The 17450-nt window shown below is 48.0% G+C and overlaps 1 protein-coding gene across 1 annotated transcript in view; it reads right to left on the reverse strand.

Annotated features, from left to right (window-relative positions):
• Positions 1–240: 240 nt before the first annotated feature.
• Positions 241–17450, reverse strand: part of Fbn1 (fibrillin 1) — a 189011-nt gene continuing 171801 nt past the window's right edge. The window contains exons 57-65 of the mRNA XM_010632676.2: positions 17145–17351; positions 15453–15578; positions 15086–15208; positions 12452–12568; positions 12091–12219; positions 11279–11398; positions 6977–7208; positions 4272–4446; positions 241–3202 (exon numbers count right to left, since the gene is read on the reverse strand). Of these exons, the coding sequence (XP_010630978.1) occupies positions 2813–3202; positions 4272–4446; positions 6977–7208; positions 11279–11398; positions 12091–12219; positions 12452–12568; positions 15086–15208; positions 15453–15578; positions 17145–17351 (1619 nt within the window). The 3' untranslated portion in view covers positions 241–2812. The remainder of the gene's footprint in view (positions 3203–4271; positions 4447–6976; positions 7209–11278; positions 11399–12090; positions 12220–12451; positions 12569–15085; positions 15209–15452; positions 15579–17144; positions 17352–17450) is intronic.

The following is a 17450-nucleotide window of genomic DNA, read 5'->3' on the forward strand; positions in this document are numbered from 1 at the left end:
CTGTGTCAAACCACTAAATAATTTCATTTCTAATATATCTCTAAAAGCACTAATTAAAGCCAGAATAAAATACATGTTGTGGACCAAGCTGACTGTGATGATAAAACCCCTACCAGTTTATAGGTATATAATGTCTAAGTATACCAATGTGGTATCAGCCTAATTGTCCTTTATTTTGGCTCATCTGATTTGCAAACATGATTTCTGAAGCTGAACAGTATTTGTAATGGCAATGTCCAAAGCGATTCTGGCTGAGTGAAGCACTGTTTGTTGAACAAAAATGCAGTTGTCTGTGCAAGTTTAAACATTTCACAAGGCCAGCTGAGTTTATTTCAACCTTACTCACAAAATAATCATTGGCGAATGAAACGGGCTGAGGGTAGAGACGAGGTATTTTCAAGCTTTTGAGAGGCTTACAAAACCAAGACTCTTGACCATTGAAAGTAAAACGGAAGGGGCACGGAACATGGAAAGGTACAGGTTGAAATCTCAGGACTAGAAAGGGTTTTGACAAGAGTATTTGTTGTGGAACAATGAGGAAAATGTTGTGTTACCATCCAAAACATGGAAAATATGCTGTTCAAGATTGTTGGCTCTGGAATAAATAAAATCCAGACTTCAACTATGTAAAATATCAAAGTGATCCGCTGTGTGCCAACTCCATTTTCTTCTGTTGTTTGTTATTTTAAAAAATCCATTATTGAACACAGTACAGTTCTGGTTAAATTATCAAAGACATTTTCCATATGAAAATTGTAGTTTACCATATGCTACTACGTATTCCTCTTTAACAGTTTTAATACATGTCTATTATACAACGATGGGAGCATTTAAAAGGAAATTTGGAGTCATATTTTAACCTCCTATTTAAGTCACAAATCCAACTGAGTCATTGAACTCACCTCTGCTGAGTAGTTACTATGAGCAAGTCTTTTTGGAAGGTGAGATAGACACAATCAATCAATCAATCATCCATTGTCAAAATGTGCACGGCCAGTGAGGTGGAAGAAAGTATCTTTGTCCAGGCCATTGTTAAGCCTACACTGAAATGCATCCAGCAAGGGACGTTGGGGAGAGACCCACCCTCTCACTGGGGAGCTCTGTAAGTAGGAAGTTGAGTGTTAAATCAAGGCTTCCATCATGGGACCCCAGTGTGCGTTCTGGAACAATACAGAACATGCCTGTGCCATTTTCTTCAGCCAAACTCTTGAAAGAGTTCCAGAAGACACTCCTATAGAGTTCTCCTCACACTGTCATGCAACAACCGTAATCTACTAGCACAACATGCTTCGCTGCTGCCCTCAGGGATTTTGAAAATCATCTCCTATGAACGGAATGAGCTCAATGGTGAAATATTCAACATTGCATTTAAAACAAAACAGCATTTTCAAATTTGAACATTTAGAAACCAAGAGTCCTAGTGTTCAACTAGTTTCATTTTGACCTTGGCCCTTTGTAATTAGGCTAGCAGTGACCAACAACAGATGTTTAGGGGAAAGAGACAGAACACCACAGCCTCACCAACACTGTCTATTTGAGAGAAAGGGGCATAAATATTCTACATTTGAAATTCAAGAGCTCTGACACAATAACCGAACTTCATGTTTGCAAAGCTGGGAGTTTGAAAATCACAGGATTTTAAGTTAGATCGGATTTCAGAAATGATGCCACAATGCGAATTTCTTCCTGGTAACTCAGGTTACTGAGACCAGCTCGCTGCTCTCTCTAATGTCTGAAACAATGGACGACTCCAGTACGTTCTGCTTTCTTCCAGTGGTCACCTCTACCCTTGTAAGCCACAAAACAACAGACCAGGATTTCAACTGTGGAGACTTTAGCCTCAGGGAGAAAGCCCCTCCAACCCCAGATCCATACAAGAACAGTCAAGGGGCCAACTAAAAAAGGGAAGAGACTGTTTTATTGTGACGTTTATGACATGGACCCCTTACTGACAGGAAGAAGTGAGAGTGACTCTGGCATATTGCACAGGCTGTGACGAAGGACGCCACGGAAATCCTCTGGCTTCAGAAGCTGTTTCCTGGTCCTCCTCGACCCCACTGAACACGCGGGCCAGTCACAGAAACCCCATTACCACTTGGTGTAGACAGTTAACAAGTCTTTGGTCTTAATAAGCACCATACAAACCCTCACATTAAGGGCATTATTATTCTAGTTTATAAATGTTTCAATGATAAAAAATAGCACGGTTACAGTATACACACACTTAATTTACATGTAATGTATTATAATCATAACTGAGAGAAGCTACTGAACTAACTTTGGTTGATTGAAATGAAGGAATTATTTGAACTGAACACTTGCAATTTGGTTTCTAAGTTGTGTAAATGAGACAGTGCACTTCATAAATCTGGTTTGGAAATTTACTAGCACCAAACAGATATTATAATCGGCCGACCTAGTACTTGTGTTTGGAAAAGCAAAGTTTCAAAATTTGGAAAAAAAACAAAACAAAAACAGAATAGTCCTTCAAAGGAAAGCACATTCCAGTACACGTGCGGGCAGGAGCATGCGCTCGGGCCCGGACGGCAGCCCCAGCGCGTGGACACATCTGGCCTTCGAGGACCAACCCAGGTGACCTGGCAGCTTCACTACACACGAGAAGCCTGCGAGAGTGGTTGTCTGAACTGGGGTAACAGCCTGTACCTTGCTTCGGCAAGACAAGAATAGTGCTTATTTATACAAATTTACTCGGTGAAAGATTGTACCTATGATATGAAGATTCTGACTGGGGGAAAATATAATTCTACCTATCTAGAGTTGTTTCTCTTTGAACGATTTGGTCTCTGGTGAATTAATGAAGCAGGATCTGAATTTTCATCTTCAGGTTATCACCCAGTTCACCACTGAGGTAGTCTTTGTCATAGGTGTCTTCTAGCTGGTTGAGTTCTTTCTTTCTATAAAGTGGAGCACTACTGATTTGTAATGAATAGGTTCCAGCCACGGGCTTCTTCTTTGTGAAGTGGAGGTAGCTGATCCCTTCCTTTTTGTTGATTTTGAAGAAGCCATCTTCGTTTCCAGATTCAATCAAGTATCTGTTGTGATTCACCAGCGTCGTCAGGGCGGGGAGGAGTTCTAGGATGCGGACCTTGTTACTGACTTGGGAAATGTTGAAAGCGAAGGTGGCTGGTTTCTCCTCGTCCCAACTTGCCAGACTCACATTGGCTTCCGGCTCCGACCCATCCTGGAGAGACAGGACACCGTGTTAAATGCAGTCCAGATGCACCCCTGAGCCCTCCTCCTCGTCAAGGAAAAGTGATTCAAATCTCACACTCCTATGGCTGAAAATTTGTGCAAACTACAGTGTGTTCAATTGGCATGCGTGTAGAACATTAAAATACAATAAACTGGTGTCAGGAAGCAAGTCAGGGTGAAATCACTTGTCTCTGGCCATCTTGCACAGTGAGTGAGTCTCTTAAGTGTGGTCCCCGAGCCAGCAACCTCTTGTGGCACCTGTTAGACCTGTGAATTCTCAGCATGACCCAGACCTGCCAAGCCAGGATCCGGGGTGTCTCCCACCACCCACTTTCCCATGCTTTCTAGGGGATTCGCACACAACGCTGGAGTTTGAGAACCACTGTTCTAATAGATGAATCTCATTTCCCAAGGCATAGCAGGTGGCTCGAAGCACACACACTAAGGTCTATTTCAATTTTGTTCACTGATGCAAAATCATCCCCTCCCAGGACACACCTAGGAGCTATTTCCTGACCCTGATGATCTGCGAAGAGTCAGTGCTTTTCACCTGGCTTCCTGCTCGCCTCTTGGGGCCATATGTGCTGGATTCTCCAGGCCAGGAGCCAAAGGCCTGGGCAAGCATCTGTGTGCTTTCCAGCTTTCTGAGAGGCTGTGGCAGATGCAGGTGGAGCAAACCAGGCTGCTTCTGCCCCATATTGACTTTGTCTAAAGTTCAAGTTCCCTCAAGCTCCACATGGTTCTTTTAAGCAGAGGAGCTGCTAACTCAGAATTTGGGGTCTGCTCACTCCCTTGGATCTCAGACCCCATCCTTCCAGCAGACTCTGGGTGGGTGTTGGACTTTCTTTATGGCAAGACAGAGGAAACGAGCAAGTATGTGGAAACCTCCTAGGGGCAACTCCCTAGAAACAGCAAGAAAGTCTGGGAAGCCCGAGGGCCTCTTGTAAAATGCAGCCTAGAGCTCAGGGAATGTCTGGGTTTTCTTCCTGTGGAGGTGTTTCACAGTTTGGGAACTTCCCCTGGGAAACCACAGGCATCTGGGAGACCGACCGACCTACCTCAACTTCAGAGGCCTCTGTTTCATTTGTGCTTCTCCGTTTCCTACCCCGCTTGGGGTAGCCGTTGATCTTGCACTCATAGCAAGCTTCCGGAGACAGGGAATTGTCATCCATTTCACCACTGACCGGTGGTTCAGGGCCCCCACGGCCCATGCCCATCCCGGAAACACAGTGCCTGTGGCAGAGGAGGACAGATGGTTTCCATCAGAAGCAGGAGGCAGGGAAGTGGTTCGGGAAAGCCTGGCCCATCCCAGTGACACACCGACCTGGACTGTTTGGCCATCAGACAGTCTCCTGGTTCTGAGAACCACACCGAGGTCCTCTGTGTTCCCAGTTCCCCATTTACTGATTTCTCTCCACTGTGTCTCCTTTTCAAGAACCTGTTTTGTATACTGTGTTACTTTGCTCTCTCATTTCCCAAACCTACCAGGGCTGGCATTTGGCAGTACTTAGAATGGGAAAGGAAAACAGTACAAACCAAAGGAGAACCCGAGCCAAGGGAGAGTGGGATATGGCAGATGAAGTAAAAAATGTCTTCCTGTTAGGAGTCAGACTTTGTAGGAGTGAGAAAGTCTCATCCGGGTTGGCCCTTCAGGCCATAGCAAGGTCTGGACAAATGGACCATGTGGGCCACCCTATTTGTTTTGCATTCTGGACTTTGACCTCTTAACACTGCCTCCACCTACACGCTGCCCCCTGCTGGCTCAAGAAAGTACAGGGCATCCTTCCTTAGTTCTCAGAGCCGCTCATTCACTGTTCATTTTTTCGTCACCTTTCATGCTTAGTGCCACTCCTCAGTAGGCTTCTAGCAATCACTTCTATTCTGTGGCCTTCCATTGTTGCTGATGTTACTGCAGACAGGAGGAAGAACTAGCCAATAACTAGGGGTTGATTTGGTAATATACCGAGGATATGCCACACACACGCACACGCACATTGCTATAAAAGTGTCTCTCTCCCAGCATGCCCAACTGTGGTAAATTGTTTCAAGTCATTCAAAACCACCATGGCCATTGGCTTTGGCTCATGTGAAGTCAGATAAACAGACTTGGGCCCAAGAGACCTCTAGATCAGCTGTTTTTCTTTGCTTCTCAGTCATCAAAGCCAAGTTATGGGGCAAGGTTTGCATGTTTCTCAGTACCTTGTTTTGTTACACTATTTACTACTTCAAAAGCCTTTGGGCATTTATCAGGTTCCTCTTCAACATGTGTTGAAACATTTGGATGGTCCTAAAAAATCTTTCTTAATGTCCACTCTATCGATTTGAAGAGTGACACCAAGGCTGTTATAAATGGGTAGACTTCTCCTATGGCACACTGTACACAAGATATTATTTATCTGTTTTTCTGTAATAGTTAACCCACGCCTTCTGATGCATTTTCCTGTGTGCTCCTAGGATTTAAAAGACAACTGCCATCAGAGGTTCCTACTATTTTCCCCAATCTTTAGAGTGCTATCTTACCGATCTTATCTTGCAACATAAAATGTGTAACGGCAATAACACTGGTAAGACAATAAATACTCATTCTGTGTGTGCGTCACACACACACAATGATTAAATTACACAGAGGTAAACCCAAGATTCACAGGCTTTGGTTCCCGTCTCAGAACTTCTTTCCAATATTTTCATATCCCAGGAACACCACTTATAAGAAATGTGACTACAAAATCCCACTGGCCAGAAGCCACTTTGGAGTGTCACAATTTCTGCTGGGAAACATGGTTCTGGCACTCAGCTGTAAATACACACACATTTGGGAGTTGGTTCCTATTCTGTGCTGGCATTCTGTGTGCTTCCCATGAAACATTCTTTACCTCCCAGTCGACACAGACCCCAAACAAACTACTTGACACTTATGGGTCAAGGACTCTAAGGCCACTCGATAGATAATGTGTCACAAGTGTGTGTGTGTGTGTGTGTGTGTGTGTGTGTGAATATGTTGCTGTGAGTGGGCGTACACAGAAACACATACACACATGTATTAAATGTCTCTATTTCTAATTAAAAATTTGAAAACTTCACATCCTTCATAGGATAGCTAGAACTTCATAGACAGCACCTTTAGGTTAATTCAGCATGGAAACTCACCACTAAACTTTTAAATTATTGCAAAAAAAATATACCTTCTTTGTCTCGAATCTCATATAGACTGTACACGTTTATCATGTGGTGCAGTGTTCTACCTGGGAAGTCTGATAACAACTTCAACTCACATTTACTGGTCTTTTGGTAAGTTTTTAAGTGAATTCAAGTTTGAAGTGTAAAACAGACTTTAAAACCCTAACAGGCTCCACCGAGAACGTGCTGCTGTCCCATCCTAACGACAGCTGGCCACGATGGCACCTTAAGTCAAGAGTGGATCCCGTCTGCCCCACAAGCAGGGACCCAGAGTGTGTGGGGGACCCCAGCTCTGCCCTCCTTCCATGGGCAGGGCGATGCAGCCATGGACAGGACCCATCTATGCCCGACAAGACTTGACGACCCATAGGGTGAGGTCAAGCAGCCACAGGACGAGTTGCTGCCAGCACAGTTCTGTTACTCTGTTTCGCCTTTTGTGGCTTTCCAGAAAGCCAGGCGCCTGACACTGAAAAGAACTGCAACGTTTGCAGAGCTCACTGGGATGAACGCAAGGGTTAGGAGGAGTGCGCAGCAAGGTGGCTCTGAGCCCAACATGTGGCTCAGTTACAGGAGGGGTCGGGCTTACCCTTGTCCGATCCGGAAGTAGCCCGGGGGGCAGCCACACAGGTAGCCGCCCTCGGTGTTGGAGCAGCCGTAGCTGCAGGGGGCCTGGGAGGAGCCGCACTCGTTGATGTCCTGGCAGCCGCCGCTGAACTGCTCGTACTGGAAGCCGGCCGGGCACATGCACTTGTAGCTGCCCAGGGTGTTGTGACAGGAAGCCCCGCCGCAGATGTGCGCGCTGAGACACTCATTCTCATCTGTGAGGAGGCAGGAAGACAGGAAGACAGGGCTATGGGATGCGCATGGAGCAGACTTCTGGCGAGAAGTCTCTGCAGCAGAGAGCGACCGTTTCTCTGGGCCGCTCTCTCCCACTTCTGCAGGATGTGCAGGTCTGCAGCAAGTCTCTGCCCCATCCAGACTTGCTGTTCCACGACCTGCAAAAGCCCCCAGATGCTCAGTGTTGGGCGAACAGTGCCTTCTGAGGTGTCCGCTCCCAGGAGCTGTGGCTGCAGTTCAGTGCGGCTCAGAGACTCTGGGTGCAGACTTCTTGAGCTGCATGTGGGGGGACCCACAGGACAGTCAGGGCTGCAAGACTGGTTGCCCACAGGCACCTGCCAAGTCTGATGGGAAGAAGCAGGAACAAGAAATCTAGCTTTAAAACATCAGCTCAAAGGGGAAAAAAGTGTGAGTGTCTCATTCCCAATTTGTGAAATCCCCGGTATATTTTCGTAGGCCTGTCTTGTAGGGCAGGTTGGAAACCTGCTGGTGAGACCTTTCTCATGGCTACAGATCATGTTTGGGGCACACTGCACGGATACCTACTTCCTGCGGACACAGGAAGGGGCCCAACTAGCTCCGTGAGCCACACGGACAGGCTGCCAAGTGTGTCACGTGTCTGGGCCACTTCCCTCCGCTCTGCAGCAGGGTCTCGGCTTATAAAGCGGGACCTCCTGGCCAGGTCTGACCTGCAGAGCTCTCAGATGCCCACGCGGTGACTCCGTGAGGTGCTTCCTTTTGAAGTTAGGAAATAGGGATGGATACTTGCATACATCCATTAATACATATTATTCATTTTCTGCACTTCTGCTCTTTCCGCCCTTCCCTCCTCCCTTCAGCCACAGGTATAGGAGCTTAGCTGTTTGCACACTGGAGGACTCAAGTCCCCCAGGCCATTACGCTAAAGGGTTCCCAAAGTGGAAATAATGCAATATGGCCCCATCTGGGCTCTTTTCCCGTCTGAATTAGGAACGAGGCGTGCGGTGGAGACAACATGCACCGAGCCCTGCAGCACACAGAGAAGGAAGAGCGAGAGAGTTTGCCTGTCAGGGGAGTCACTCGGGCTAAGTGTTCTTGTCCCTGGTGTCCCGCCCATCCTCTGCCCCTGCTCTTGGGCCCTGGAAGTGGATCCATGTGCAGCCTCAGCAGTGCTGTGTCCTCCTCTCTGTGTGAGCCTGGCTGGCGGCCCACAGGCACGGGTAGGTGAGGGGAAACCATCAATACCGAGCTCTGACTTCTCCTGCTTTGTGCCAAAAGGCAGAAGCCCACCGGTGGCAGGAAAGGCAGAGGCGGGGAGAGTTCACTCATCACTAGAAAGAAATCTTCCTAGCAGTCCTGGGCTGGGCCAAACGTGCGTGTTCAGGGTCGTGGGAGGTGGAGGGACTTACATGTCGGGGAAGAGGCCAGCCCAGATCGTCTTGAAGTCTGCATCTCCATCTGTATTCCTATAAACTGGCCAGAAACTCCTCTTCCCCTTTACATAGTGTTTTTTTTTTTTTTTTAATTTTATGTTACTTTTTCCCTCCTGAGAATTTAGCAAAGTTTAAATGAGACCTGCTTATCTAGGTTGGAGAATGGGAACAGTGGAGCACAGACTGAGATAAGGAGTCAGCAAACACGCTTACAGCCTGAACATGGGACGTTGGTGCCCTCGACCTTTTTACCGATCTACAAACACCCTGATATGGTTCGCCCTCTGCCTGACCCTTTCCATCCCATGTAGCCCAGAGTTAATGGCTCCACAAGGATATCTTTCTACACTCAAAAGCATTTGTTTTATTCTTTCATTTGGTATTTTCACCACTGAGAGGTTTGAGACAATCCTAATTTTTTGGAAAACCACTTCTTAAAAGTACCTGACCACTGTGATCCCTGAGATGGATGGTGCCAGCCCCAGGGTCCCGGAGCATGAGTTTACTTGGGCGTCCCAACAGGAAACCCCCCACTGGACAGCAGGCTTTTACTAACTTTCTCTAGGCCAAGGTGGATTGCCTCCAACTGCAAGCAGACACTGTGGTATCTGCACGGTGGTGCCCAGCCCCAAACCCAGTTTCAGGAAGAGTGAACTTCAGCTAGCAAGGCTCGAGGGTCCAGGAAGAACTAGTCCAAGAGATCTGTTCCACCTGCCAGAGGCCCAGGATAATGCTCTTTCTAGGTTGCTCTTAATTCCAGAGATTTATGAGGCCAGTCTACTATTGAGGGACATGGAGAACCCAAACCTCTTCCAACGTTTCAGTAAACTTATTCTTGTAGAGTATCCAGCCAGGGAATGCTCTTCCCAGGAACAAGGTAGACTCTTTGGACAACTAGGGCCTGCCTGATCATCTGTGCTGTCCCTGGGGTAGAGGCAGAGGGTGGAGAAGGCTCAGGACTGATGTCCCTTTCTTCCTTCGTTTCCTCCATACACCTGTGTCACTAAGGGGACACATGGGCTCATCGAGTGGGTATTCAAACAAAGTTCACTCTGGAAGACACCGGTGATTCAAACCAAAGACCTTTCTTGAGCTGATAGTGAATAAAGATGTTTTTATAAAAGCCAGGAATCACAGAGAGCTGCATAGTATAAGCTCTACCAGCTCTCGGGTCCCATCTGCCAACCCTATATTCCTCTGCAAAATGAAGTCTCACATAGAATCAAGCTAGATGAGAAAGATTTTTTTTTTTTCAATACTGGCGATTGAACCTAGTGTCCTTCATACTGAGCCTACATCCCCATCAAATTTTTAAATTTAAAAAAATTTGAGACTGTTTCTTGCTAAGTCACTCAGTTGCTCAGGCTGGGTTTGAACTCCCAACTGTCCTGCCTCGACCTCCCAGAGTACTAGGATTACAGGTGTGCACCACCACACCTGGCTGAGAGGCGATACTGATGAAAGGAAATACTGAACATGTCTTCCCTTAGAGTAAAGCAGACTACTGCAGTGAGGGATAGCCGCCCAGGAAGCAGCGATTCTTTCAGTTTCTGCACCAAAGAATGTGGAGCTAGAACAGGTCACCGAAGCCTTCAGCCATACACTCTGGGTGCTGGCTGAATAGAGACACTGAAAGCAGTGCTTGAGAGGCAGTCCTCAATCAGCACGCAAAAGGCCTCGCATTCTGACCCATGCGTGTCACAAGAAAACCAAAGACACACTACCTTCCCTTCTGGGGACTCCTGAGTCCTCATTAAGGAAGCAAAGGGTCTGTTCTCTTGTGTCCTTCCAGAGCTCAAATGTTCTGATTCTCTGATGTGCATGAAGTTATTTTCCCAAGACAATGTGGAATCCAATACAGTACCATTTCAATTTAATGAGAGTCTGCCGATCTCCCTCAGTTATCAAAAGAGTTTAGCAATCTGGGTCTGCAGGCCAAAGTTGTTTTAAAACAGGTTCTGGCTCGCTGGTAGTTTTCATTGAGAAGTAGGATTTTGTTGGATAGGAAGGGGACTCAAGTGTAGGCCGATGGCCAGCCGCCCAACAGAAGAGCAGAGGCACCGGGGGTGGGGGGCAAGGAACTGGAAGGACATTTCACTCCTCTCTCAGAGCATCCTTTAGCCTAATTTTTTTCTTAGTTTATTTTGCAAAGACTCTAACTTCCTTTTGGTTTCAACCAGGTTAGGGCAATGTTATGGTCTGGATCTAAAATGTCACCCATAAGCTTCGTGTGTGGAGGGTGACTGGATCAGGGAGTGTTAATGTACGCATCAGTGGATTCACTCATGGCTGAATGTGCTGTTAGGAGGCGGGCCTGGCTGGAGGTGTAGCACAGAAGAGTGCATTCCCTGGCTTCTTCCTTATCTCTTTCTCCTTCCTGGTCACCATGATGTGAGGAGTTGTCCTCCACCAGTCCCTTCCACTGCACCATTTCTGCCTTGGAGCCAGCTGACCGTGGACTGAACCCACTGAAATCATGAGCAAAAATAAACCTCTCCTCCTCTAAGGTGCAGGAGTCAGGTAGTTTGTTCCGGCACTGGGAGTGTGACTAAGACAGGCAACGTTAAAGCATCTGCTGCTTCAATAACCAAGTCGTAGGAGCTCAGGCCCTGCCCGTGTGAAGGACGCAAAGCACTCACCAACACACTGGTTCCACTGGTAGTGCTGCAGGTAGCCCTGCGGGCAGCTGCACCTGTAGCCCCCGATGATGTTCTGGCAGCCGTGCTGGCAGCGGTGGTTGCCCTCACACTCATCCACATCTGAAAAAGACAAGAGTCCCTGGTCAGCCCTGTCAACGCTGTGCCCAAGGCACCTTCTGTGGGTCCATCCATCTGCACGCTAAGGTGGACAGCAATTCTAAGCCCGAGAAATCATTCTCCCACCTCAGACTTCAAGGGCATGTGCTCTGGAGCTCGTCCTAAGTCCAAGGAGGGAAAAATCAAAGCACTCAAAGATCCCTGGTACATTCTACTGGTAGAAATTGGTGCGAAACGCATCACTCTGTCACAGACAGTGCGATCAAATCATTTGTGTCGCTTGTTCACACCAGAATCGGAAGCTAAAAGATGTCAGTGTAAGAATAAAATCTCATTTAAGATTCTCATTTGGGCATTTAATTATACATTTATAGAAAAGCTACTCTCACATTAGTCTAGATTGGGGAAACCCTTTTGTGGGCTGGACCCAGGGACCAGGAATTGGACCACTTCTCTTGACCAAGCCATTCCCTGTAACAATAACTGAGCAGAAGAGTCTGGATGAACCCAGGAAAAGCACAGGGAAGACACATCGAGCACGAGACCTAAGTGGGTCTCTAGGACAGGGACCCTTGCAAACCAGCTGGGTATCTGTTTCCGCCCTGGCAACTCCTAGAAGACGAAGAAAGTAGGGTCAGCACCTTGGCCCCGCCACGAGAAGGAATCCCCTGGGCACAGCCCAAGGCCTCACCCACCTTCGCAGCTGGCCCCACTCTGGTCCAAGGAGAAGCCCCGCTGGCATTCGCAGGTGAAGCTCCCAGGTGTGTTCTGGCAGATGCCTTTGGAGCCGCACAGGTTGATGTCCGAGGTGCACTCGTTGTTGTCTGTGAGAGGAAGAAGGAGAGAGGAGGGGACCAGGGTCCCCAGGGCTCTCTCTGTGTCACTGAGAGGAAAGGGGAAGGATGACTCGGACAAGGCCATGAAGGGCTCGAAGGTTCCATGTACACGTACACACATCACACATCCACAGGCACACGTGCATGCACACACTCACACATTTCTTTGCAAGAGTAGGAAAGAATCCCTTCCACGAATCCCCTCTTCCTGTCCACTCACCGATGCAGGCCGTGTGGTGCTGGGTGAACCCGGGAGGACATTTGCATGTGAAGCCCCCAATGGTGTTCACACACAGGAACTGGCAGTTGTGCTGCTTGGTTGCACACTCATCCAGATCTGCAAGAAGAAGGCAAGGGCACTGCAGTCAGCCAGGAACACAGCGGCAGCGTTTTCAGTTCTTTTTCTTTTGCAGCACTGGGGATCGAGTCCAGGGTCTCGTGCATGCTAGGGTTAAATTTTGATTTCTGATCTGTAAAGACACTGGGAGGACAGAGCCACAGCAGATGACCAGGAAGAACCCAGGGGTCTGACTGACAGAGGAGCCAATTTAGTCAAAAAGTAATGAAAGAAAGGGGAGGGGAGAGAGGCGGGAAGGGAAAAGAAAGGAGCAGCTCATTTTAGGATCTAAAGCTAATCCATTTCCCTTTAATTAGAGGAATGTAGGCATTTCTCAGCAGAAATTTCAAGTAAATTCTGAAGTTTTTACATTTTTAATAAAAAAAAATTAAAACTGACTTTGAAACTGAACCCAGAGCATTGAAAAGATCTCCTTAAGGTGAAATATAAAAAAGAAATGTTGAGTCTGGAAATTAATTTATTTGCTTAGTTCTTTTCTGTTTGTTGTTTTTAATCTAGTCAAATGAGGTAGTCAAAAAGAAATCTGACTGATTAGGGAATTTTCCTTCAGATAAAATCAAATTGAGCAATCAGGAAACAAAGGAAAGAAAAGCCTCATTTTGATACATTAAGAACTTTGAAAAACAACACCCACCATATTCACCCAGCATTACTTCTGCCAGTAAAATCCTCCACCCTCTCCTGGGAGCCTCACTGCAAGGTCCTCCAAGGTGTGTGAAAGATTGATACCATACAGTGTATTCTAACTTTCAGGTGAATTTTAAGACAGCTTCACAGGGGCTTTGTATTAAGACTTTTACCACACAGTCAGCCACTGTGTGCGCCCTGCAGAGAGGACTGAGAGATCTGGGACCAGGGCTGGACTTGCCAGTGACCGGTCAAGGACACTGCTCCACGGGCCATTCCGGCTCCCTAACAGCCAGAGAGGACCACACTTGGGTGAAGCTCCCTGAGACGCCCCAGTGCTGACTTCTAAAAGGGGGTCCACCCTGTGCTCTTCCACTGCCGAGAGGCTCCATGATGTGACTGGCTGGCTTCCTCCTCTAGGACCCTCGCTAAGCTGTTGTCACGCTGTAGTTCACTGCGACAGGTGAGCCCACAGGGCTACTGCATGCACGGCCCTCATTAAATCCTGCAGCACTGGCCTCTCTCCCCTTCTGCCCTTCTCTGGACCCCACCTTTCCCCCCACAGGGCAGGAGCCGGCCCCCACTCCACTTTCAGAGGTGCATGCACATGCACACTCATGATGCTATTCAGTCACGCGTGCCCCAGGTGTGGAAGGAGAAAAAGAAAGGGACTATGCACGACGTGGACATGTAAGAATCGTATCATTTCTTTCTGCTTTCCCAAAACCATGGGGAGAGCATTCCTGATGCTTCAAACACACCATGTAAGAAGATAATGACACCTATGCACTTAACTCTCTCCTTTCCTCAATCTCTTAACTGCTAGAAACATTAATAGAAGATTCTTTTTTTGCGCCCATGGGTTAATTTGCTTTGTTACAGACAGCATATGCAATGAAAGGTTCTCCCCCTGGAATCTGTGTCTTCATTTACATGAGTAAACTTCTGGCACATACTGGGGTCACAGATAGTCAGTTCCCTGTTTGAGAAGAATGAGGAGTTCTGACTGGATCTCTACATCTTCCTCCCAAAACTAGAGGATCAATAGGGTCTGTTAGGAAAGCCAAGGGTGGTTTCCTGCTCTGTCATCCTGTTACACACTGCTTAACGCCCCCTTCCAGCAGACTCCGGAAGACCCATCGTCTACCTCACTTTTCTGCTTTCCCCTTAAAAATTTCATAGCAGGACAAAGTAACTGTTGTTCTGCCATCTGGTCTACCTTTCTGCAAATCTCTCATTTCCCAAATTAACCTTTATGACTCATTCATGCAATTCCTTCAGTAAGAAGTTCTCACTGTAGAGGAGGAAGCTGTTTACAGGAGTGAGTTTATACCCAAAGAATTTTGCAAAAGCTGACTTCCGGTTGAGAGAACTTCTGGTGCCCTGAGTTGTACTGTTTCTTTGCTCTGTGTGATGTTAGTATCTTGGAAGCTCCTAGAAGGTGGGAATGGAGTTATTCTATGGACCAACACTCTGGACCTAGTTTTAATTAATTTGCAACCATGACCTCCAGGACTAGGGCACTGATTAAACTGAGGCTGGGCTTTGCTGGAGACTTGGACTATACAGGGGTTGCACTGAAGACAGAAAGCAGAGGGGGTAAGTGATTAAGGATCAGCTTCACCAGAGCCTTGGAGAGCTGCTCTCCTTCTCTCAGGCCTTGTGGACACCCATGGGACCTGAAATAAGGATGCCGGCTGCCACTGGTGCCCTGCAACCTCAGGACCCACTTCCTGCAGAGCACTAACCGGAAGACAGCCCCTGATCACAGACCAGGCTTCCTGCTGGCTTCCAGGTTTCTCCCAGGCACAAGGAATGCACCGGTGTGGCAGGTGGCAGGGAAGCGGGCAAAGGTAAATCCCACCCTACCTTTGCAGCTCCTCCCGTCCTCCTGCAGAATGTAGCCTTTCGGGCATGAACACTGGTAACTCCCCTCTGTGTTCTTGCAGATGAAATTGCAGGGTTTGGGAGCCTGGTCGCACTCGTTGAGGTCTAGGACCAAAGAGACAGAGCATGTGCATCTCCCAGGTGTCAAGATGCTCAACAGCCAGGGACCTAGCAAGTGATTTTAGTTGCGGGGTGGGGGGGGATGATAAACTGAATGTAGCCTTGGATCATAGTTTCCTGTTCGTGAAATTACACAGGTGTTTCAGATTTTGAACTTGGAAGTTTGGGCTTTTTTCTTCTCTTCTTTCTGCCATATGTTAAAACTGCCACTCAGAAATAGAGCACTTACCCACACAGGCCGTTCCAGTTATATCCGGAGTGTAGCCAGTTTTACAAATGCAGTGATAGGAGCCTCTGTCATTGACACATTCCCCATTTCGGCAAACATCATGAATAACCTTGCATTCGTCAATATCTACAATTTAATAAATATGCATTACAATAGGAAACATACTCTGCAACAGACATGAGCATGCAGGGGTCATCTCGGCATAAATTCTACCAGATTGTGTTACTGTGTTACGGACGTACAGACCGAAATTGAAGGGCTAACATAAATTGCACAGGAGATAGTGATTACACTGAAAGGCAAATGAAGAACTTTGCGAGGTGACTGCAACACACCAACCAGGCTGGAGGAAAAGTAGGGCAAGGATGGGCCGCCTCGCTTCCTGTTGTTTTTCTCCTCTAGGTCTACAGAGCCCTAGTCAGACCCCACGGGGCCTTTGGTTCCATGGCCTGAGGGCAGCTCATCACTGTTGTAGGTTAATCAAACCTCAACACTGGAGAAGTAGGATCGGCTTCCCTTTCTTGGTGAGGAGGGTGATGACCTAAAGCCCCGGGTGGACGGTGGGGCTGGACTATGGCAGGGCGCTAAGGCAGAGAGGCCTCACTGAAGGCCCCACATGGAGGAGGGCTTCGCTGGTGTGCTCTGCAGGCACTGAAGCCATTGTCCTCCACCGCCTGGCCCACTGTCTCCTTGCTGCTTGGCCGAGAGCCAAGACAAGCACGGTGCACATGTGTTAGCAGCACTCGTGGCCCAAGAACGATTTTATACCCACGGCTGGGTGTGCCTGACCTTTCCACATTTACTTGGAAGTGCAATTTAGCTCACTCTCCGCGGTCTTAGGAAATGAGTCTTTTCCACCTCCTCACTTTCACATCCTCCAAAGAGGCATAAATTACTTTCAGCCACTCTGTCTCTTTTGTTGTGTTATTGTTTAGACAGGGTCTCGCACTCACGGTGACCCTCTTGCTGCAGCCTCCCGAGGGCTGGGGTCACAGCCGCCACTCCTGGCTTCGGTCACTCCCTCTTATCTGGCCACTGCCGTCCTTCACCACACCCAGGCCCACCGTCCTGCCATCTTTCTAACATGAAGACGAATCTTTTTTAATTTCCTAACTTTCTTGCTTCCGATGCCCAATAAAAACAACAATACACCAACTCTCCTTTTCTTAGTGCTTCTGTAAACTAAAACCCAACTGTGACTGCTGCTGGGGAGCACAGAGAGCATACTAGTGACAGGAGCCTGGATGGCCACCTCGCCCTTCTGGTTAGGGTCACCTGTGTCTTTCCAGATGCAGCTGTGTCTGATGGCCAGGGTTGCGCCATGATTTATACATCTCGGGTATAGTACTCCTGAAGTCAGTTTCATGCGTTAGAATACAAAGTGGAGGTCACTTAGGGCACAATTTATCTAAAAAATGTAATCCGAGTGATACAGCTGACTCTGACTTCCACCAACAAAGTTAAGGGCTTTCTGGAGGCAGAGGAAGGACCCAGGCGCGCACCACTTACTCAAGTGGACCAAGGCCTTGAGCCACGAAAACCACCGTGTCTGACCTGTGACGCGATCTAGGTCCCTACAGTAGGTTCCGTACGTATCCTCCTCTGTGTTTCCCAGAAAAACAGTCCCCGGATGTGCTTTCAGGTACTCTGTGAGAACCAGCTCTGATTGCAGACCAGAACAAGGCACGGTACCTGCTCCGTTGGTCATGAATCCGCGGCCATGGGGGCAGAGCTTCTTGAAAGCCACGGTGCCCTGGAAAGGGCAGATCTCGCAGTGCGGGCCCCAGCCGCGCCCCCCGTCGCAGCAGCACTCGGACTTGGTGACCGGGTTCCTGTTGCTGGAGCCGATCTGGCACATGTTCTGCAGCACCTCGGTGAAGCAGTACCCTTCCCGGTTGTCTGCAAGGGGCGCCGCAAAGAGCATTTCAGAGCGCGGCGTGCGCGCACCGGGGGCAAGAATCGGGTCGTCTATACAAACCGGAACAGATGCGGCACTTT

This window comes from Fukomys damarensis, unplaced genomic scaffold (assembly GCF_012274545.1).
Source record: "Fukomys damarensis isolate Sample0158 unplaced genomic scaffold, DMR_v1.0_HiC HiC_scaffold_17, whole genome shotgun sequence".
Lineage (NCBI taxonomy): Eukaryota > Metazoa > Chordata > Mammalia > Rodentia > Bathyergidae > Fukomys > Fukomys damarensis.